The 22,184-nt window shown below is 37.2% G+C and overlaps 1 protein-coding gene across 3 annotated transcripts in view; it reads left to right on the top strand.

Moving 5' to 3' along the window:
- The window catches only part of FNDC3B (fibronectin type III domain containing 3B), a 354,322-nt gene that overhangs the window by 188,441 nt on the left and 143,697 nt on the right, over window positions 1–22,184 (top strand). For all 3 annotated transcript variants that reach the window (XM_061168343.1, XM_061168345.1, XM_061168344.1), the window contains exons 5-6: window positions 17,100–17,343; window positions 20,404–20,664. In XM_061168343.1, the coding sequence (XP_061024326.1) occupies window positions 17,100–17,343; window positions 20,404–20,664 (505 nt within the window). The remainder of the gene's footprint in view (window positions 1–17,099; window positions 17,344–20,403; window positions 20,665–22,184) is intronic.

Below are 22,184 nucleotides of genomic sequence, written 5' to 3' on the forward strand. Positions count from 1 at the left end.
TATAAGTTTAAATATAAAAATATTTAAATAGAAAATATATAAATATAAAAATATTTATAAATTTAAATATAAATGTTATATTTAACATTTTTTGTATTATAGTCTTCCAGATTTTTTTCTTTCTCTCTCTGTCTTCTTTTAAAGTGGATCAAAAATGTGTAATTTGCTGTTTTAATGATTTTGCTAGAGTGAAAAAATTGGCAGCTACATAGGAAAATCGCTGAAGTTCAGGCAGGAATCAAAGAAGATTTATCCTTCTCTGATGTAAAAATTCACCCTCTTCTTCACTCTCTAAGCCATAGTTTAGCCACTATAATTTGATTTTTTCCATCCCTACTTTTTTATACAAGCCAATTTGACATCATTTTTTTTTTTTTTTTGAGTAGGCAGAATATTGGCCTGTCTTTGCCCTGTTGCAAATAAATGACTTGTTTTACACAAGTCTTTGTAAATAAGGATCACTGAAAGGAGAAAAGGGGGCAGAGCAGGCCCTTGCACCAGGACCCAGGATGATGGATCACATTCACGTCACCAGTCAATTAACAGAAAAGAACAAGGAATGTAGAATTCTATTATGTCTCCCACTCATTTATTTTGAGGAAGTGTTTCATTCCTGTGAAAACAGAGTACAGTTCTCACCATTGTGATGGTTGAAATAACACCTCCTTTTATGCAGAAGGCCCATTTAAGGAGTACCAGTTACAAATTCTAGTGGAGGGAAGCTGTAATGTGCTTTTTCTTGCTAGTGGCGTTGCTGTGACTTCACTAACTGCCAAGCATTTATTAGGTTTCCTAGGGAAAATAGAGAATTTTAGACCATGGTGTATTTCTGGTTCTGAAAAACTTTGATAGAAAATGTAAGTAGAAAGAGGAAAAGCAGAGCTGTAGACTTACTTTCATAAAACTGATGATGGAAGTATAGTGAGATACTTTCTCAATTCAGAATTATGGCAGTGTGTGCTCAGACATATTGGAGGAATAGTAAAAATGGAATAATTTGGATTCTGAATTGAAAAAGAGCAGGAATACTCCAATCTAAAATAAAAATTTAAAATAAAGTTGATGGAAATATTCCAAAAAAAAAAAGGGGGGGGGGGGGAAGAAGAAAAGTGCAAGAAACGGCCTGTAAGGCATGTGTTCAGTTTCATTTAGATTGGGCTTTCTGATCAGAAGATGGGCCCAGAGTTAAATGATCCTCAGTGGTAAGTATTATAATGTTAATAATATTGGACAGTGAAGTGTCTAAGTAAAAGAAATTATTACAGTGAAGAAAATTGAGAGCCTGAAGCACAAAGAAAATGTACAACATCTTCTTTAAGGCTGACCATATACAGACTTCAAAGAAATGAAGAGGGTTGGAGCCAAATATAAAACATCTCCGACTTGTCAAGAAGCAGAATGTCTTTTTGTTATTCAGTTGTGAGGAGAAAGCATCACTTAAAAAAAAGAAAAAAAAAAATCCCCCTCCTGGCTAGACATACATAAGAATGCCCAATACTAGTCTATCACTATCCAAAACAATTTTACTTATTAACCCCACAGTCCTTTTCCTCAATTACATGCGGCTTCCTTGTTCAGATCTAGAGTTGGATGTACATTGCATAGAAGTAAAATTAAAGCTCTTTGGTTTATGAATTCTTCAACACTGTCCTCCTTTTGAGAATCGCCTATACCTGTTGTCCCATATTGCTGCCACCTTAAACTTCTGTCCCCTGGCCTTTTCTCAGCTACATACTTTTGTGCCCACTATTTCTCTCTTCTTGGAGAACTCAAGAGCCCTTCTTTGTCTGACCGTTCAGTCATTCTTCTATTCAAATGCCCCTCCTCATTGTGACCCTTTTAGAACCTCCAACACAGAGATGGTTGTTTTGTTTTATTCTTTCAGCATCTTTGGTACTTTCTCCGCATCTCTGTCATGAAACACAATACATTTTATAATCATCCCCAAGAATCTTGATGTCTCATTGGGATTATATCTGAGAATCTAGAGTTCTGCCTGGTAGGTAGTATGTACTTGATAAGTGCTTTTAAATGTAAGTGACTGGCCAAGCTGAAATAAAGTAAATATATGATAGACTCATAGATTGGATTCAAAGATGTGCAGGTTCAAGTAGAGTAATAAAACACCTGATAGCTGGGAAATTGACAAGATCATAGTGATGTATACCTACAAGGAATGAAAAGCTCTGAATGTGGACTTAAGAGAGAGGAATGCAAAGATAATTTGGTAGAGGAAGAAATAGCGTCCTCCACAACAGCATGGGGACAACTGGTTATCCAAATGCAAAAGAATGAATTTGGACCTCTGTCTCACATCATATACAAAAATTAACTCTAAATGGATTATGGATGTAAGTGTAAGAGCTAAAACTACATAGCTCTAGGAGTAAAATTTTATAACCTTGGAGTCGGCAATGGATTCTTAGATGTAACACCAAAAGCAGAAGCGTCAATAGAAGACAATAGATAAATTTGACTTCATCTAGATTAAGACTTTTTATGCTTTCAGGGTCACCATCAATAAAATGAAAAGAGAGCTCATAAATTGGGAGAAAATATATGCAAATCATATATTTTAGAAGAGACTTGTACCTAGAATATACCAGGAAATCTTACAGCTCAAGAATAAAAAGATAAAAACCCCAGTTTTAGTATGGACAAAGGATCAGAACAGACGTTTCTCCAAAAGCACTGTACAGGTGGCCAGATAGTACATTGAAAGATGGTGAGCACCAGTAACCATCAGGGAGATGCAGATCAAAACTACAGTGCAATACACGTCACACACACTGTGATGTCTTTAGTCTGAGAGACAAGTAATAACAAGTGTCGGTAAGAATATGGAACACTTGGAACCCTCCTACATTGCCTGTGAGAATGTAAAATAGTACACTGCTTTGGAAGATATTCTGGCATCTCCTCAAATGGTTAAATATAGAGTTACTATTGTTGTTGTTGCTAAGTTGTGTCTGACTCTTTGCGTCCCCATGGACTGCAGCATGCCAGGTTTCTCTGTCCCTCACCATCTCCATTGAGTCAGTGATGCCATCCAACCATCTCATCACAGTTACTACATGACTCCGTTCTTCCACTCCTAGGTAGATATCCAAGAGGAGAGAAGCATATATTTACACAAAAAAGCTTATATATGAATGTTCATAGCAGCATTTTTCATAATAACCCCAAAGTGAAAACAACCCAGATGTCCATCACCGTATGAATAGGTATCAATAGATATCCATACAAAGGACTGTTGTTCAGCCATAAGAAGGAATGAAGTACTGATGCATGCTAAAACATGGATGAACCTTGAAATATTATGCTAAGTGAAAGAAGCCAGACAGAAAAGCCATATACAGCATCATTCCACTTACATATAATGTACAGAATAGGCAAATCCATAGACACTGATAATAAATTCGTTGTTGCCAGACGCTGGGGAAGAGAGTATTAGGAAGTTCCTGCTAATGGGTATGGCATTCTTTTTGGGATCATGATGATGTTCTGGAAATAAATAATGGTAATGGTCACTCAACTCTGAATATACTAAAAACCAGCTAAATCAGACACTTTAAAAGAATGGATTGGTGGTATGTAAATTATATCTCAAAGCTGTTACAAAAGGGAAGGGGGAGATAGTGACTAGTCCTAATTATTAATCAGCAAACAATGGCACAGCTGGGAAAAATGGTCCAGCCTGTGTTGCTGCCTGGGTTGATGATGGTAATAATACTATGTATGCTCTGCTCAATGCTTTATTTGCATCTCTAGTTTTCACCATCCTAACTTTACATATGAGGAAGCTAAGACCCTGAGTTGAATCAGGATTGCAACACAGGCATTTCTGAATTTACTGACCGTTTTGCCACTATGATATGATCTCAAAGTTAGCGACAGAGCCTCCTTTGATGGATACACAGTTTACCCTTAAATAATGATGTGGAGAACTGTACAGACTCAGTTATACTTGGATTTTTTTCAATACTAGATACTCAGTACTGCACAATCTGTGGTTGGTTGACTCTCTGAATGAGGATATGGATAAGGCGAGCTGATTTTAAATTATTTGTGGACTTTTGACTGTGAGGAGGGTCAGTGCCGCTAACACCCACCTTGTTTAAGGATTAACTGTGTTTGCTTCACGTTACATTGCTTTCTGACAGTGGGAGTGTGGATGTCTGCTTGTACATCTCCAGTACTGAAACACCAGCTACTCATGCATGAGATGGTCCATTATTGTAAGGAAATTGAAGAGGGAGGCACGTAAATGATGAAAGAAGTGTTAAAGATGTTACAGAAGTCACTCTAAACGGAGTCAATGGAGAAATTCTTGGTTGTAGAATTCATTCCATACTTTAGTAGCTAAAAGTGCTTTAAAGACTGACTGGTAAACTTGATCAAATTGACAAAATACTGATGTCAGTATTGAGCAGATGGTCTTAAAGAGAGATTTGGAGCTGAAAAGACAGCTCTGCTTCAATGTACAGTCAACAGCACAGCCTGTATTTTCTTAGGTTGAGAAGGACTGAACCTGCGGTCCTTAGAGATAATATAGACTAGGGCAGGAGATGAGTGGAATCTTGTCTGAGATAGTAGGCTTATTTCTGTTGTTATCGTGTGTGTGTGTGTTGGCAGGGGGGGGGGGGGTTGGTGTTGTGCTTTACTTTTTGGTGGAAGCCTGGGGGAGCTTTGAGGAAATTATAATCTGACCTTTAAAACTTGAGGGAAAATATAGGCTAAGAAAAAATGTTTTTTCCCACATCTATGAGGAAGTGAATTTATGTGAGAGAGAATTTAGTCTTATCACACTCATTATTATTTCCATTATGGAAAAGCATTTGTTAGTGTGATTAGGGTTGAAACTATGGGAAAACCGGGTGAACTGGGAAGATCATGGACATTACTTGAAAAACCTGTCTTTGTATGGCTACTTCCCGTGTGACTTTTACAAATTCTTTCACCACAAAGGTGAATACCTACCTGATGTGGTAGAGGGAAGAATTAAGAGAAATGCTATGTGAACTGTGCAGTCCACGCTGGGCAGTTCACTAAGTGGTAGTTATTAGAATGAAGAAGCCTGTTAAAGCAATTTCAATGAAAGTTTGGCAGAATTTGCCTTCTCCAGTACATATTGAGATCACGCCATATGAAGCAAATTTTTCCTTTCATTGTATATACTTGCCCCGGTTTTTCTTAAATTTTTTAACCTCATCATTAACTTTTGAAGAATTTATATATAAAAATTTCTTAAGCAGATGCCATGAGTGTAATTTTCCATGCTTCCATAGTAATTTATGAAACATTTTCAAAAGTTAATAGGGGAAAATTTCATGTAGACCCCCAGATTTAAAAAGCATATGAAGAGAAAAAGTGAAACATTCAAGTTAATGTTCCATCATTTGAGAAACCACGCTTCTTTTTCCAGATTAATTGGTAGAACCTAAAAACTTTAAAGAGTAGTCAAAATAAGTATTTTTGTTGTTATAGCAGAAGTACACACTTTACCTCCTTCCATTGTTTTGAGGATTAGTTAATGGGTAGTTACCTGTTGAAAGTATATATATTCCATTTCTCTTGACTCAAGGGAGACAAGAAATCCATTTAAAAACACGTTTAAAGTTTGGTTTGGTTGGTCATTCTCCAGTGAGGCTTCTTTCCAGAGTTGGCCAGAAATCAGCGTCCTTTGGAGAAACAGTGGGGTCTGTAGTTGGAAGCCATGGAATGCTTTCCCCCATATTGTTCAGCCAAATCTGAGCTATTAACATTTAGCCTCAGTGCTTCCATTTGGTAAGTATGACCTGGTGTTAGACTGATGCCCTCCTTCATCCTCAGCACAGTAAAAATGATGATCAGAACGGAGCATGAGACATTGATTGCCCTGTACCTGGGCAGACCAGGAATCAGACCCACTTGGCAACCAGTAATAAGAAAATTGAAATCTCTTTTAAGACTTTAAATCTTCAGAAGCATTGATTTTTCTATTGGAAGTTAGGAAAATGTCTCACAGTCAACAATGTGTGTGCGTGCTAGGAGGGTCTGTGGAAAAGAGCAGAGGACGTATGTATCCCTTCTGTTTTAGTTTCTATCATCAGCAGATTTACAGTAACTTTAGTTTTTATTTTATGCCTTATTTTGTTTGAGGAGTGATTACAGACAAGGTTGGCAATGCTGAATTAAGAGAGATGTACCCTCCCCTCTGAGTATTGTGCACGTTCCTCTGTCTCCTTGTTCTGCATTTTCTCTTAGATTTCTTTCCTTTGTTTCTGAGATCCTGGCATTGTGACCTAATAGAACGCAGGATTATTAGGAGATGAAATGTGAGCCCAGGTAGGGTTCTGCATCCAGCTCCCTGTGTGATTTTAGGAATATTTTAAGTTATCTGTTTGGGTGTTTTACTTGTTTGTTTACTTGCCCTTTTTTGGTCTTCCTCCCTTTTAGCATTTAAATGCTTCAAGACCAGGGACCTCTGTGTCCTGTTCATCACTGTATCTTCAGTTCCCTGAAAGGTGTCAAGCACATGCTTAGCATCTATCAAAATTTGTCTGACTTTTGGAGTCATTTTTATCTTTGGGAGGGAGGAGGGCAAAGGAAGGTGTTTGAGGATCTCTGAGATTGTTTTCTAATCTAAAATTAGGTGATTTTCCTCTACTGTTCATACTGCTCCTTAAGAAGAGACCAAGAAAACATATAAGTTTCCATAAGCAGTCACAACAACAGTGGGGCAGGCTTTTGGGAAATTTAGCATTTTATTGAGTAGGATGCTATTCCTCACTTCTATAGAAAAATGATAGTGATTTAATTGTTGATTTTCATGATAATATTGAGAAGATATCACATCTGCAAATGACTTCTAAATCATTAAAAGGATTAAATTATGTACATTAACTTATATTTTATTTTATTACATGATTATTGTAGTCTGTCTTTCCAAATTAGTAACCCAAGTATGTAACAACTTTTCTTAGATAATCACCTCTGCCCAACCTTTGGGTACAAAACTTAACCAAGGTTAAGAGGTTGTATTCCTACACATTCTTTGAAACTCATCATGTTTATAAACTTGGATGTATAGTACGGTTATTTTGCTTTATAATAAATATCTGATTATCAACAGCACAGATTCTTAATCATTTCTTGTGCCATGGGACCCACTGCCAGATTGTTGAAGCATTTGTAAGTGTAAAATATAAAATTCATAGATACAGTCTAGAACAACCTACCTGTGTTTCTGTGGATATAAATGTGTCTGAGAAGCTGGACTGCAAAGATGCGATTGGCGATGTTTTCTCTGTGGATCAGTGGAGAGGCGTGAGGAATAGGAGCGGTTATTCCTGAAGATTCCTTTGTTGATAGTTCTACTAATATCTTTTTTAAAAATTGAAGTGTAGTTGATTTACAATGTTGTGTTGATTCCTGATGTGCAGCAAGGTGATTCAGTTACACACACACACACTCACGTATATGTACATTTTAAATAGTCTTTTCCATTATGGCTTATCTCAGGATATTAAATATAATGCCCTGTGCTACACAGTAGAACCTTGTTTATTATTAATATCTTAAAGGCAACTCAGTTTGGCACAAATTAAAGCATGAGGTTACTACTTACTGTTTATCTGCTAACATATATTCCTGTTCCTCCAAACAAGAGATACCATGTAGTCTGCTACAACTATTTGTTCCATTTTATTCACTGAAACTCTTACGGTTATAACTCTTCTCACTTGTCCAGGGTTCTTACAAATACTAGGAGTGTTAGATTTGATTTTTGATCTTCAAATGTGGTGGAACTTTTTGGTCTTTAGGTGGCAATATACAGTAAAATATGATAGAAAAGGTACAACACTTCCAGTCACAGTAGTTGGGTATGAATCTTGTCACCCACTTAGCTGGCCTTGGGTGAATTGCTCCTGAAGATTCTTCATCTAGAATTTAGGACTGTGATGTTGCCCACGTCAGAGGATCTTCTGAGGGTTATGTGAATTATGTGCCGAGCATTTTATACATTATTATGTTGCTTAGTTCTCTGCCTCTCTGCCCCTCAAGCTGGGGTAGGTGAGGTTTGATAAGATGGAGCTGGCACCAGCTGAGGACCGAACCCCAGTTCTGTGGTTCATAAGATGGGTTTCAAACTTTGCTGGGCTTCTTTCTTAATGTGGACGTAATTAATCAATTACTGCATTGTCCCCTCAACTACATTACATCCTTTACTGAAGTAGTTGGATTAAAAGAGATACCACTGTAGATGTGCTTGTTTCCATCCTCCTCTCCAGTCCTCAATGATTTGGTTATAAATCATTTATATATGACCTAGTTGTGCTCTTTTTTCCAGATTAAAGATATATGTACACGTGAGGGGTTTTTGTATAACAGTGTTGGTGTACATAAGGCTAGTAGAGTGAGGTTATCTCCTTGTACTGTTCACCTCTGGACAAGCCTCTCTGTAAGAGTCATGCTCCACAACCCTGAAGACCAGTGAGCCACTTCAGTTCCTTCAACTCGGGATGCCGTCGTGCAGCAACCTCGGATGTGTCATCTGGATCTAACCACTGACGCAGTGGTCTGTACCTTAGCCGTTGCTTGAAGTTGGCACGTGCATTAAAAATTATTCACCAATGGAAAATTTAAGGTTTCCAGATATAAGTGAGTGTGTGGGTAAAATGTTTGGGGAATTGTTATTCATTCATGAATCACCTTGTTACTTAAAACCTGAAGTTTGGTTACCTATGAAGCATATGAAATTGGTTGTTTACTTAACCATTGGCAAGAACTCTTTCAGAAAAGTGGAATTTTCAAGGAACTTTTTTTTCACTCTTGTTTCAAAGAGGATATTGATTATCTGCATCTACTCTGCAGGATAATCCTTTGATATTATATAAAAGGCTTTTAAAAACCTAGAAATATCACTGATAATTTATTTTTCCATTCTGCTTCAAAAACAATCATGCTGAGTGGCAAAAGGAGCTGGTCCTAAACCTAGAGGGTTTATCGTCTCAGAACATTCACACTGGAAAGAGCAGATAGTATTTCATCAGTGTTTGGCTGTAACAGATGTGAAGAGAAAGGAGACTGAGAAGTAATATTTGATGTTTTCAACCACAGTCATAATCATTAAATTTGAAAACACAGAAAAGTCGGGAGATTTGGGAAATTCATTGAATCCTGCCGTGTTTTGAAGTCAGATAACTTCATCTATAAGATAGAACCACTGCTTGGCTCCTGCAAATCTTTGGTTGCCCTTTGAATATTCCGTTATCCTAATTTTCACTTTCTTCTAAGGCACTTGGTGATGTTGGTAGGAGTCTCATCCATAGCATCAGAAAAGGGCTTGGGCTAGGGAGAGTACAGTCCTTACATTTCAAGTTTCTAACCTCCATGAAGAACAAACTTGCTTTTCCTCTTTTGTTATGTTTACTATATTAGAAAATGCAGAGTGAGGAGTCAGTGCAAGAAAGGAAGGGTGAAAAATAACACTTTTCATTCCTGGTTAGTGATGAATAAAATAAAACCACTCAGCTGCCTTTGGATTTGAAGTAGAACTTACATGAGAAATGTGTAAATTTTCTGTGTCTCTCTTATAGTAAAACCATACTTATTTAAAACAAGAGTGTCAGGGATAACAGATCTGGAATTAATTGAGTTTAGATTATCTAAAATTTTAGAGTATGATGTCAGGTATTTACCTGAGTTATGGGGAGAGATTGATTTTGATAAAGAATGTGCTGTATAACAACTCTTATTGTCGTTTAGTTGCTTAGTTGTGTCCGACTCTTTTGCAACCCCATGAACTGTGGCCTGTCAGGCTTTTCCTGTCCATGAGATGTCCCAGGAAAGAACACTGGAGTGGGTAGCCATTTCCTTCTCCAAGGGATCTTTCTAACCCAGGAATCGAACCTACAGCTCTTGCATTGAAGGCTGATTCTTCACTGCTGAGCCACCAGGGAAGCCCAATAATAACTGTTGCTAGACATTAAATGTAAGAGATAAGCTTTTTTTTTTTTTTTGCTTGCTTTTTCATTCATTTGTTCGTTAGCCAACTTATATTGAGAACCTCCTGTATGCCTGGGTATTTTGAGGGACTTGAAGTTGGTGGGAGAGACAGATCTGTAATCAGTGCTGCAGAGATGCTGATGGTGGGGTGAGCACCAGTCTGGCCAGGAGAAGCCTCGATGGTTTGTCTGCCTGTTCCTATGTCTGTGCAGCTGTTTCATGTTGCCCAACCTTTCCTTCTCCTTGTTCACTGCTCAGTTACCAGAATGGCCTGGGAACTCGCTTCAAGTATGTTGGCTACCATTAGGAAGTGAGCATGAACCCAACTTTTGTAAACTCATTTGGTCCCACTTTTCTGTATGCAGCGTCTCACTCAGGCAAGCCAGACTTGCATGCTAACTGCATGCATGTGGGCTCACATGTATCCACATGCAGTCTGTTCTGCGTGCATCTCGGATCATCACTGGTCCTTGGGGCAGCCTTTAAAAATTTTTCTTTTGCCTCCTACCGTTGAAGCTCTTCTTTTGATTCCTGTTGCTTTCAGTGCAGAAGTAGGAGAGGGTTTAAGGAATTGAGAAGTTAATTGAAATTCCTGTGGAGCATATTTCAGTTCAGTAAGGGGAGGAACTACCTTCTCTATTAACTAGAGAAAAGATTGTCAAAACATAAATGTTTTTAAGAGATCCATTTTAGTTCTTGGACTCAAAACTGTACCCACCCCCCCCCCAGCTCTCTGACTTTATGTGAGTTAGCTTAACTTTACTGAGCTTCATTCCTTTTCTCTCTCAAATGAGGATAACTGTATTTGCCTCCCAGGATTGTTGGGAGCATTTAGTGAGGTGGTAATATTAATAGTAGTAATGGATAGGAAAGTTTTTTCCTACTGTGTATCAGTTACCATTCTAGGACTTGAACATTGAGTAGCATTATGTCAGCTAGAAGGTATTAAAGCAGAGCAGCAGGTATTCAGTAAATATTGTTTGTATCTTGAATCCTTTCACATCTCTTCATAACCTATTTCTAACAGTTCATTATTTACATGTTTATTTTGCAGCATACTCAACTTTGCTCTACATAATGAAAACTTTGGAGTATAGACCAGGATGTAAATCTGGTTCACTAGTTGAACTAAGTGTATATGTTAATTGTGCTGTGCCTTGGTTTTCTCATGTGCAACAGGGATGCTAATATCTATTTCTCCAGTAGTTAAGAAAGTTAACTGAGATAAATGCACCCGGCAGACCATAGGCACAGGCTGTGACCTGCGTTCTCCTCTCCCTCCCTGCTGCTCACGTTAGCACTCCCTCTTGCTATTGCCCCCAGCCTATCTCATTTTGTTTCAATGATTTTCTTGGTTGTGCTTCTAAAAGACACTGGTGCAAGGAAAGCAAACATTCTCCCTCTTTAACCTTTAGTGCCTTATTTTCTGGCCTCTCATCCATGTGTCTAGGCCACAGGATAACCAAGACTACTAGGCACATACAGGTTTCTCAATAAATACTTACTGAACAGAATAAAAGGACATGATAAAGACTCCAATTACCTGCTGTTTGCCATCAAACTTTCTTCCTTAGCTAGAGGAAAGTGGCTGGGTGGTTCTACCCAGAAGGATAGTGAAAGTGAAAATCCCTATCTTGTCTGACTCTTTGCGGACCCCATGGACAGTCCATGGAATTCTCCAGGCCAAAATATTGGAGTGGGTAGCTGTTCCCTTCTCCAGGAGATCTTCCCAACCTAGGGGTCGAACCCAGGTCTCCCGTACTGTGGGCAGATTCTTTACCAGCTGAGCCACCAGGGAAGCCCAAGAATACTGGAGTGGGTAGCCTATCCCTTCTCCAGGGAATCTTCCCAACCCAGGAATCGAACCAGGGTCTGCTGCATTGCAGGCAGATTCTTTACCAGCTGAGCTACCAGGGAAGCCCGTCCAGGAGGAATTAAATGCATTACTATTAAAAGAGAATTGTGGGGTTTTGGTTTTTTTTTTGGGTGGGGGGATGTTTGTTTTTTCTGTTGTTGCTTTTAAGCAGACAAGGCTGGTAGAACTTATGATAGGAGGCTCTGTTAGGTGGTATATTAATTTGCTCAGGCCATCATAACAATGTACCATAGACTGAGTGGCTTAAACAGAAATTACTTCCTTGCAATCCCTGAGGCTATCAATTTGTTTTCTTTTAAGGCCTCTCTTCTTTGCTTGTAGCTGGCCTTTTTCCTTTGCTGTCCTCACATGGTCTTCTCTCTGCCTGTCTGTGTCCTAATTTCCTTTTCTTAAAAGGATATCAGTCATATTGGATTAGGACCCACCCATCTGACCACATTTTACTATAATTACTTTGTTACAGGCCTTATCACCAGATATAGTTACATGTGAGGTACTGGGTGGTTGGGACTTAGCTATATGAATTGGTGGGGGTCAGGGCAGAGTATACATAATTCATCCTTTAAGAGGTGGCAACCTGAGGACCTAGCACAGTGATTTTTTCCAAGGGCCTGTGCCTGTCTGGAGAAGGTGAGTGTTCTGTTGAGTCATAGCTCTAGAAAAAAATTCTAGATGACGAATACTTGGTCCTGATATCTAGGAAAAAAAAATACTTTGTCCTGATTTCTGAATAGAACTCACTAGGACTCAGCCTGATTTTTCTTTTTCTTTTTAGGCTAACTAGAGAAGTCAATATTTAGCACCTATTTTTTTCTCACCTTTGAATATCCAGTGCTTAGCTTATAGTCTGTATCAGGAAATAGTTGTTGAATTGAATACTAGTGATTTGCCTGTATGCAGAGGCAACATGCCTGAGGAAATTATCACAGTTTCATTCACCCCAAAAGGGAACGTCTTGTCTTTTCCATGGTCTTTTATGGAGATTGAAGGCACATTTTTATGGTCTCAGGATTCTTAGACTGAACTCTTTCTAATGTCTACATTCTTCTGCTACAGTAGTATATTTCTTTATAAACCATAATATTTATGGCCACTGTTCCCTGAGTTGCTTATTATGTTGTGCATTATTTTTGCTCCTCAGACTTTTTTATTCTTTGCAAGAACGTAGGCCTAATTTCCATAGACATAGATCTCAAAACTGATTTGATAACTAAATATGCTACAGTTTGTGTTATGGAAGAACAATAAATAAAATATTCAGCATAATTTTTTTTAATTTTTGTTTTTAGTTATTTCAGAATATTCCATTTCTTAAAAATATTTTTAGTCATAAGACCTTGATTGGTTAAGGGGGTATCCCATTACAAAAGTATCCCGTTACACGTGTACATGTAAATAGACTTTTTTCACAAACACCACAGAATAATTTACGATAATTAAACATGGGGCTATGAAATAGTTTTCATATATGCCAGCAATTTGTGGTTTCAAAAAGCTACTTCTCTAACTGGAAAAGCATTTTTTGATGAAGAAAAGTAATTTATATTTCAGATTTATTAATATTTGTAATTAGTGGAAATATTTATTCTTATAAAATATAGTAGTAAAAAGATAATGTTTCATCTGTTTTCTTTTTACTTTTTCTTTTCCCTTCCTTGACTAGAATTCTTTCTTTTGCTAGTGCTGTTTCCTCAATTTGTTTTTCTTTAAGTGCTTTAACAAGTCAAAAACCATATGATAAAATGAAAATTATTTCTCTTCCTTCTAACTACTCCTGTTTACCAGCCGGGGTTGTTCTTCACATTTAGTAAGAGCCCTGTTCTTTTACTACCTCAATCAATTGTGTATGGGCTGCTTGATCATTCTAAGAATGCTTGATCATTCTGAAATAAGGAAGGTTGTAAGTTTCTAGAAAACAAATACTTCTGTGGACCTTCCATTGTCTAGCACAGGACTGAATCAAGGTTTCATGAAAGAGGGACATCTAGAACATGCCCTACTCTTTTCTTAATAGCTAGTGGCAAAGTAGAAGGAAAAAAGACACTATAGAATAAATGTTGATATCAGATGGTAAGAAAAACCCATATTTATACTAAAATTGTACAGATGTGCTACCATATTCATGCTCTGCATTTTAGACAAACTAGAAGATGCTTGAAATAAATAAATGGAACCTAATCAAACTTACAAGCTTTTGCACAGCAGAGGAAACCATAAACAAAACACAAGGACAATCTGTGAAAGGGGAGAAAATATTTGAAAATGTTGCAATCTAAGCTTAATTCCTAAAGAAAGGAAACCAATTTAAAAAGGGGGGGAGAAGACCTAAATAGACTTTTCTCCAAAGACATACAGATGGCCAAAAGACACATGAAAAGATGCTCAGCATCACTAATTATTAGAGAAATGCAAATCAGAACTACAAAAAAGTATCACCACACACTGGTCAGAATGACCATTGTTAAAAAGTCTACAAATAACAAATGCTAGAGAGGGTGTGGAGAAAAGGGAACCCTCCTACACTGTTGGTGGGAATGTAAATTGGTGCAGCTACTATGGAAAATAGAGTGGATGATTCCTTAACAAACTAAAAATGGAGTTGCCGTATGATCCAGCAGTCCTGTTCGTAGGCATATATCTGAAGAAAACTCTTAATTCGAGGAAATAACATGTATCCCAGTGTACATAATAGCACTATTTATGGTAGCCAAGACATGGAGACAACATAAATGTCCATTCACTGATGAATGGATAAAGAAAATGTAGTGTGTGTGTGTGTATAATACACATACATACAGTGAAATACTATTCAGCCATAAACAATGAAATAATGCCATTTGCACCAATATAAATGGACCTAGAGATTATCATACTAAGTGAAGTAAGCCAGAGAGGACAAATATATGATATCACTTATATGTGCAATCTAAAATAGGATACAATTGAACTTATTTATAAAACAGAAGCAGACTCAGACATAGAAAACAAACGTGTGATTACAAAAGGGGGAAAGTGACAGGATGAAGGGAGATGAATGAGGATTTGGGGATCAGCAGATAACAAACTACTATCTATAAAATAAACAACAAAATCCTACTGTATGGCACCAGGAACTATATTCAATATTCTATAATAAACTGTAGGGAGAAAGAATGTATATGTACTGTGCTTCCATGGGGTTCCACGTGGTAATGCATCTGCCTGCAGTCTGGGAGACTCAAGTTTGATCCCTGGGTCAGGAAACATCCCCTGGAAAAGGGGGTGGCTACCTACTCCAGTATTCTTGCCTGGAGAATTCCATGAACAAAGGAGTCTGGCAGGCTATAGTCCACGAAATCTCAAAGAGTTGGACATGACTGAGTGACCAACACACATATATATTCATAGATTCATACACTGTATAGTTGACTCACTTTGCTATATACCAGAATCTAATACATTACAAATCAACTATACTTAAATAAAAAGATGCTTTGATAATTATTAGTGTATACATTAGAGAATTTCTAGTGTCATGGTTTAAGTACCATTTCACATATACCTATAACTTAGCAACCTAAATAAGGCTAATGTGATTAGCTTGCCAAGGAGAGGTTATATTTAATAAAGAATATGTAAAAAGCTACATCCTGAGCTTTAGTAGGAAGTATGACTCAGAATCTTAGTTTTATGAAGTTAATGTTGCTTTATTAATGAGCTAACGTAGTAAATTCTGAAGGTATTATGTTAATCAGTTCATTAATAAAGATTTTTGTTTTCTTAACATAAAGATTAATGGATATTAATTAAAATTAAACCTATTTTGTACATTAAAGTACAGACTAATAATGTTGATAAACTTGTCATTTTGTCTCAAGCAGTACTTTAAAAAGCAAAGCTTAGTATAATTTTTTTTGTTAGAATGTTTTTAGACATGATTAAGTCACTTTATTTTGGCCCCTAATCAGCCTCCTAAGGTGTAATGAGAAATCTATTTCAATATACAAGTTTAATCTTCAGTATTGTTGTTTGTTTAAGCAGAACTTTCTGTCAGTGGATGTGCCTGATTGTCTTAAGCTTGTTTAGCCCACCTGGTCTCTTTGGAAGCCCAGTCCCAGGTTCCATGTTCACTCTCGAGCCATCATTGTCTTCTTCTTTGCAGGGCCCTCACACAGGGCTCACAGGCTTCTACCTGTCCCAGCCTTACCAGTTCTGTGAGGTCCCTGAAGCCTCCTCTGATTCTGCCATTTCATGCTCTTGTTCTCTGTACCCCACAGCTTTGCCTTTGGATTATGGTTTCTGTCGCAGTATTTCATGTCTTGCATCTCAACAAAATTGTTTGCTCCTAGAACAGATAGCATGCAGTTGGCCAAAGAGCCAGTAAATACTGGCATTGTACTGCCTTGTGTTATTTTCCTTGGTTGAATTTTTAAAAAATCACTTGAAGAAAGTATGGATAGAAAGTTGATAGGCTCATTCTGCCCATAACAAGTCCCTGGTCATAATGTCCCCTTCACAACCCCTGGGACGTCATCTGGACATCTTGGGAGCAAAAGGTGTCCTTCTTGATTTGGGATTGCTCAAGTGTTTGATAAGTGGGGATCCCCTCCTTTCATCCACAAACTTGGTTCCAGATTAAATGACCTTTCAGTACCATTATAGTTTCTGAAGCTATAGTTTGTAAAGCCAACCTTTCTTGGTTTCTTAAAGCCGCAGTGTCATGGAACTATACTTGCTAAAGCAGGTGTGGGGTTGGGTGTTGTTGGCAGATAATGGAAGCTCAGACCTCTAAAGCATATTTATGTGACCCAGAACATCTCTTCTTTCTGGAAAACTACCAGTTGAATAATGTTATTTCTAAAATTCATTTTACTAGTTGAATTTTTTTTTTGTTGTTTAGTCACTAAATCTTATCCAGCTCTTCATGATTCCATGAACTATAGCCCACCAGACTCCTCTGTCTATGGAATTCTTCAGGCGAGAATAGTGGAGTAGGTTGCCATTTCCTTCTCCAGGGATCTTCCTGACCCAGGGCTTGAACCTAGGTCTCCTGCACTGCAGGTGGATTCTTTAGCACTGAGCCACCAGGGAAGCCCAGCTAGTTGAATCAGAGAACCAGAATTCAACATGCACTGTTTTTCCCCCTATAGAGAAGAGAAGATTAAAGTTAAGGAGGGAAGCAATTAAATACTCTCTACACTCACAGAATATTTGCTAATAATACATACTGTATTCTTTTTGTCATTTTCCCTAGGTGATTGAAGACAATACTGGAGTCCGCCGGGTGGTGGTCACACCCCAATCTCCTGAGTGTTACCCCCCAAGCTACCCCTCGGCCATGTCTCCAACCCATCATCTACCCCCCTACCTGACTCACCACCCACATTTTATCCATAACTCACACACAGCGTACTACCCACCTGTTACTGGACCTGGAGATATGCCACCTCAGTTCTTTCCTCAACATCATCTTCCTCCCACAATATACAGTGAGCAAGGTGAGTCGATTGCTGGCGTCTGGAGCTGTTGGAACTGCTTGCAAAACTGAAGTAGCTTTAGAGAGCCATAGAGTCTTTGTTTCTTCTGCAATAAGCGTGGTAGAGGAGGATCTATCTGCTGTGTAAAGCTCGTTGGAAATTCCTAGCTTTCTTTGTCCTCAAGTTATATCTTGGGACTCTATATTTTTTCAAATTCTGTCCCCATCCCACCCCACAGAGCGCAGGTAGTGGGCAAGCCACTTCTTATTTCAGAAAAGAGGCAGTAATCTATCATATGTTTCCATGTCCTGTTAACATATTTTTATATGAGAGTGGCCTGAGCCAGAGCTGCATCACATTAGTTCTTAGGCATCCATATGGTCAAGCAGTAGAAGGGAAATTAGAAACGATTTTGTGCCGCATTTCCAGTGATAGAAGACTGTGAGGTAGGTCTCAGTAACCTTTGAGTTTCCTGGATGCTCTTTTGCAATCTTGGCAGAACTCAAAATCCTCTCACTGTTGACATGGTCTTCCTGAGTGCTGTTTTTAGTTTGAGAATAGCTATTAGTGCAGTCACAGTTTCACTGTTTGTTAGGCAGATACTTACCTTGAAATGAAAAGAGTCTCAGAGATACCGGCATTATGTCTTGTTAGTTTTGGCCTTGGTATTAGTTTAATCTGAAGCCCTTCTCTGTCAAAATGGATACTAAGAAACCAGATAAGTGAGGGTAAAATGAGACTTTAAACACTAGAACTTTGCAAAGTAATTTTCTTCTGTGTCTGACTATGAATTGCTTCAAACATTTATTATGTTGGTTTACAGATAAAGTGTATGGGAAATGTCTTCTTATTTTGGAGGATGTTATTACCTTACTTTCATTGATTTTATATATATATAAAATATATATATTTGTATATATATAAAATATATATATGTAGCTATTTTAAGTGAAATTGTCAGTATCCTATTTTAACTTAGGGATAGAATTTAATTGTTTTTTTTTTCGCAGTAGCATTTAGAAAGAAATTTAATATAATTCAAAAGGCTTAAATGCTATTATAATAGGGTACAGAGAGGTGGCAGCAAAAGACGAAATCAATACTTTAAATGCATAGAGGCATCAATAACTTCCTATTGCTGTAGTCTTCTTGCCTAGTAACATAACACTCCAGAACATCAGACACTGGGCATATTCCATGAAAATATTTTGATAAAAACTGAAAAATTTCAGTTAGTTAAGAATAGTTTTTAAAAACATATTCAGTACTCATACAATACTCTTTAAATGTTTGAGTACTTGTCAGTTTTCTAGTTGGGTCTGAGCTTAATGACAGTGTGAAAAGCCTTGGCTGTTGACTCATTACTTGATGAAGAGTGTATGACCTGCTTTATTTTAGCAGTCTTTAGTAGCATGCCACACAATTACTGTTTTGTGAATGGTGTCTTTTGTAATTTTACACAATAGTATGATTTAAGTTATTAGAATTAAGCAAAAAAAAAAAACCCTTTTCTTCATTGAATTAGGGTGTTTTGATTTATTTTCATTAAAATAACACAGAACAATAATGTAAAATAAATGAAAGTGCTGTCTTCATTGATTCCTAATTAAACAGAAAACAAAAATCTTTTGCTTTATAAATAAAAAGCCTTTTATATGTTCTTGTACCTTAGTTCTCAGTGTGTGTGCACCTAAAAGTAATTGAGACATTTAGTTTCCCAAACTGTATGCATTTTTAAAGTTATTGATGTTTTAAAATATTACTCAACCAGTACTCATGGTGAATATTTTAAGTCTCACGTGTAATATCTTGAGATATTTAAAGCCTTTACCATTCTTTTTCTGTGTTTAAACATAATTTACTTGGGCATACACTCTGTGAATAGAATTGTGTTTCTCTAGTAAAAACTGGTTATCTTGTAAAGATTTGCTTTTTTAAGGTCTTCCTCAAGCTATGTGAACAGAAAGAAAATGAAAAGTGGAGCTTTACCATTCAACAGTTGAAACATCGGTTGTTCAGTTATGTAGGGTGACTTTACATTGCTGGTGTGCCTAGAACAGTGCTGGTTTAGGTCTTGTGTCCAGATAAGTAATTGGAAGTGTTCCCTAGTTACCCTCAGAAGTACCTGGATTTGGATGGTAATTTATATGATCCCTCTGTGCATGTGGAGCCTTTTTTTTTGTTATAAACATGTAAAGACCCAGTATCTGTGTTCTGTATTATCATTTTTATTAGTATCTAAATATGATTTTTAATTGCTTTAAAAATTTAATTTTAAAATAGGTGTTTTCCCCTCAGATCATAAGATTATTTCACAGGCTTCCATTTTCTTCTGAGCCATGTAAAAATGTGGATAGTGAAGCCAGGTGACATTCTACTGGTCGGAGTGTCTTGTCTGCTGATGACCGCAGAATACAAGTTTAAGACAATAGATGGTTATGTCTGGCGCCAGGTTGCAAAGGTGGCTTATATATAGCTCTATAATCTCTTGAACATTTCCCTTAATTCTGTGAACTTTGATTATTTTTAATGGAAATTTCTCATCTCTTCATTATAGTAGATTTTGTTCAAATGTTGGCTGTTCTAGATGGCACAAATAACCTCTTATATGCTTGTTGCTGTATATTTTCCAGTAGAAATATTCTGTCTCTAAGGATAAGCATACATTTAAATGTTTTGATTCTGAGGACTTATTACTTAAGGGGATATTTGTTTGTTAATTTTTTGTAGATTGCAACTACTAAGAACAATTGACAGGCAGAATCAAGCTTAATTATATGTTCAACTAGAATATGAACTCTTGATAGAAAAGACTCTTTAGTATTTTCCTTAATCTCTGGAACATTTCTGAACACACAATATAATTTTTTTTAATGATTAATTATTCCTTTATTGGTTAGAAATGAATGGGAGTATTTTAAACAGGTATAATATGCATACCACTCTCTTAAAAATATTTTATACTGTATGTACTGTAAAATAGGTTAACTTCTTCCTTCAGGAGACAGGTCATTTGACCATGCAAGACTTTATTGTTGAAGATGTAGACTGAGTTTGCGTTTCTCCTAACCGTTCTTTTAGAAATCATACCACTCTATGGAATGTCGAGTTACATCACCCGAGAAGACCAGTATAGCAAACCTCCGCACAAAAAGCTGAAAGACCGCCAGATTGACCGCCAGAATCGCCTCAACAGCCCTCCTTCTTCGATCTACAAGAGCAGCTGCACCACCGTGTACAACGGCTACGGCAAGGCCCACGGCGGCGGCGGCGGGCCGGGCGTCAAGAAGGCAGAGCGGCGGGCGAGAAGCAGCCCAAAGGCGAGTGATGCAGACTTGCAAGGTAATGTTCAGAGAAGTTTGCCATCAAGAGTGAATTAAGAGTTTTACAGAAGTTTATATCATGGCAGCTGGTCTTTCTTCTGGGAATGATAGGGTAGACCTTCTCTTTATCTTTGCTTAGCAGGAACAGGATATTGTATCACCTCTTTTTTATTACTGCTTCATGGCAGAAATATTATTTCTTTGGCCACGTGGGCCATGTAACAGTCTACTCAATCTCAGTAACAACTCTCTGAAAGTGTTTTCACATTGGCTTACTTCTGTTGTTTCATTAACTAGACAGATGTGGAAGAGAGTCTAAGTAAAACCAAATGTAGGGCTAGTTTAAATCTCTGCATAATTATACCTCGTAAAACCAGATGTAATTAATTCTATACTGTAGTAAAATTTATCGTCTTGTAAGGCAGTGTATTTCTGGCTTCCTCATCAGTCATTGTTGAATGCCACCTTTGGCATCTTGAATGAAGTATTCATAGACCAAGAATGAGAAGGAAGAAGTAGTGTCACCATGTCCAGATAGAGAGATATTAGCTCAAAGGGCATGTTGGGTTTTTTGTTTTTGTTTTTGTAGATTAATTTTGTGGCTGTAGATCAGTTAATTTGGGGAAGAAGGTATATATGTTGTAAATGATGTTTTTAGATAAGATTTAGACACAACCTGTTCTTAACGCCACAGGAGTGAAAAACATGCCTTTCATATGGGTATATGTAGAAGATTGACTTAAGGGAAGACAAAGAAGAACATTTTGATAAGTTAGGTGAGATTACAGATGTAGATAAACAAAGACATGTAAAAGACAAGGTCAGAACTGATTATAATATGGTTAAATATATTCCTTCCTTTTTGGACCTCAACCAGGTAGAAAAAAGCACTGTGTATGTGAGAATATGTTTGTGAATGAAAACTAATTAGTGTGTGGTTAATTGTGTAGGTAAGAGTGGCCTCTGTCAGGGCTGAGGAAAATTAGGTAAAACCAGACTTCAGTATCAGCATTTCGCCCCATGTTATTTACATGAGTGAACTGTAGCATGAAGAAGAGTAATAATAAGATATAGTGAAAAGTGAACAGTAATTTCTCTGAGTGAAATGAATTATAGATGCCTTTCATTTTGTTTTTTATTCTTTTCTGTATTTTCCAAGTTATATTTAATTATCATGCATTATTATAGCAATTATTAAGCAAAGCATAAATAAGTGTATAAGAGAAACCCAAGATTTAAGAGGCTTTTAAACAGCTCCTGGAGGAAAGTACTATGTCTATTATATAGGGTAAGTTTTAGTTAGATGATACTATAATTTTTAAGTTTGAAATTCAGGTATTAGCAATGTTGTAATTTTAAATCATGGCATGTAAAATAGTTCATACACATACACACAAACACACAAAATTAGAAATAGGTTTACCTAAGGAGAATTTTAGTCTATAGAAAAGAGAAAAAGAATGTATTAGCTGTCTTCAGAGAGCTTACCAAGTCTGAATACCTTGATTACTTGATTCTTTCTTTAATAATTTTTGCCCT

The sequence above is a fragment of the Dama dama genome, chromosome 19, assembly GCF_033118175.1.
Source record: "Dama dama isolate Ldn47 chromosome 19, ASM3311817v1, whole genome shotgun sequence".
Classification (NCBI taxonomy): Eukaryota; Metazoa; Chordata; class Mammalia; order Artiodactyla; family Cervidae; genus Dama; species Dama dama.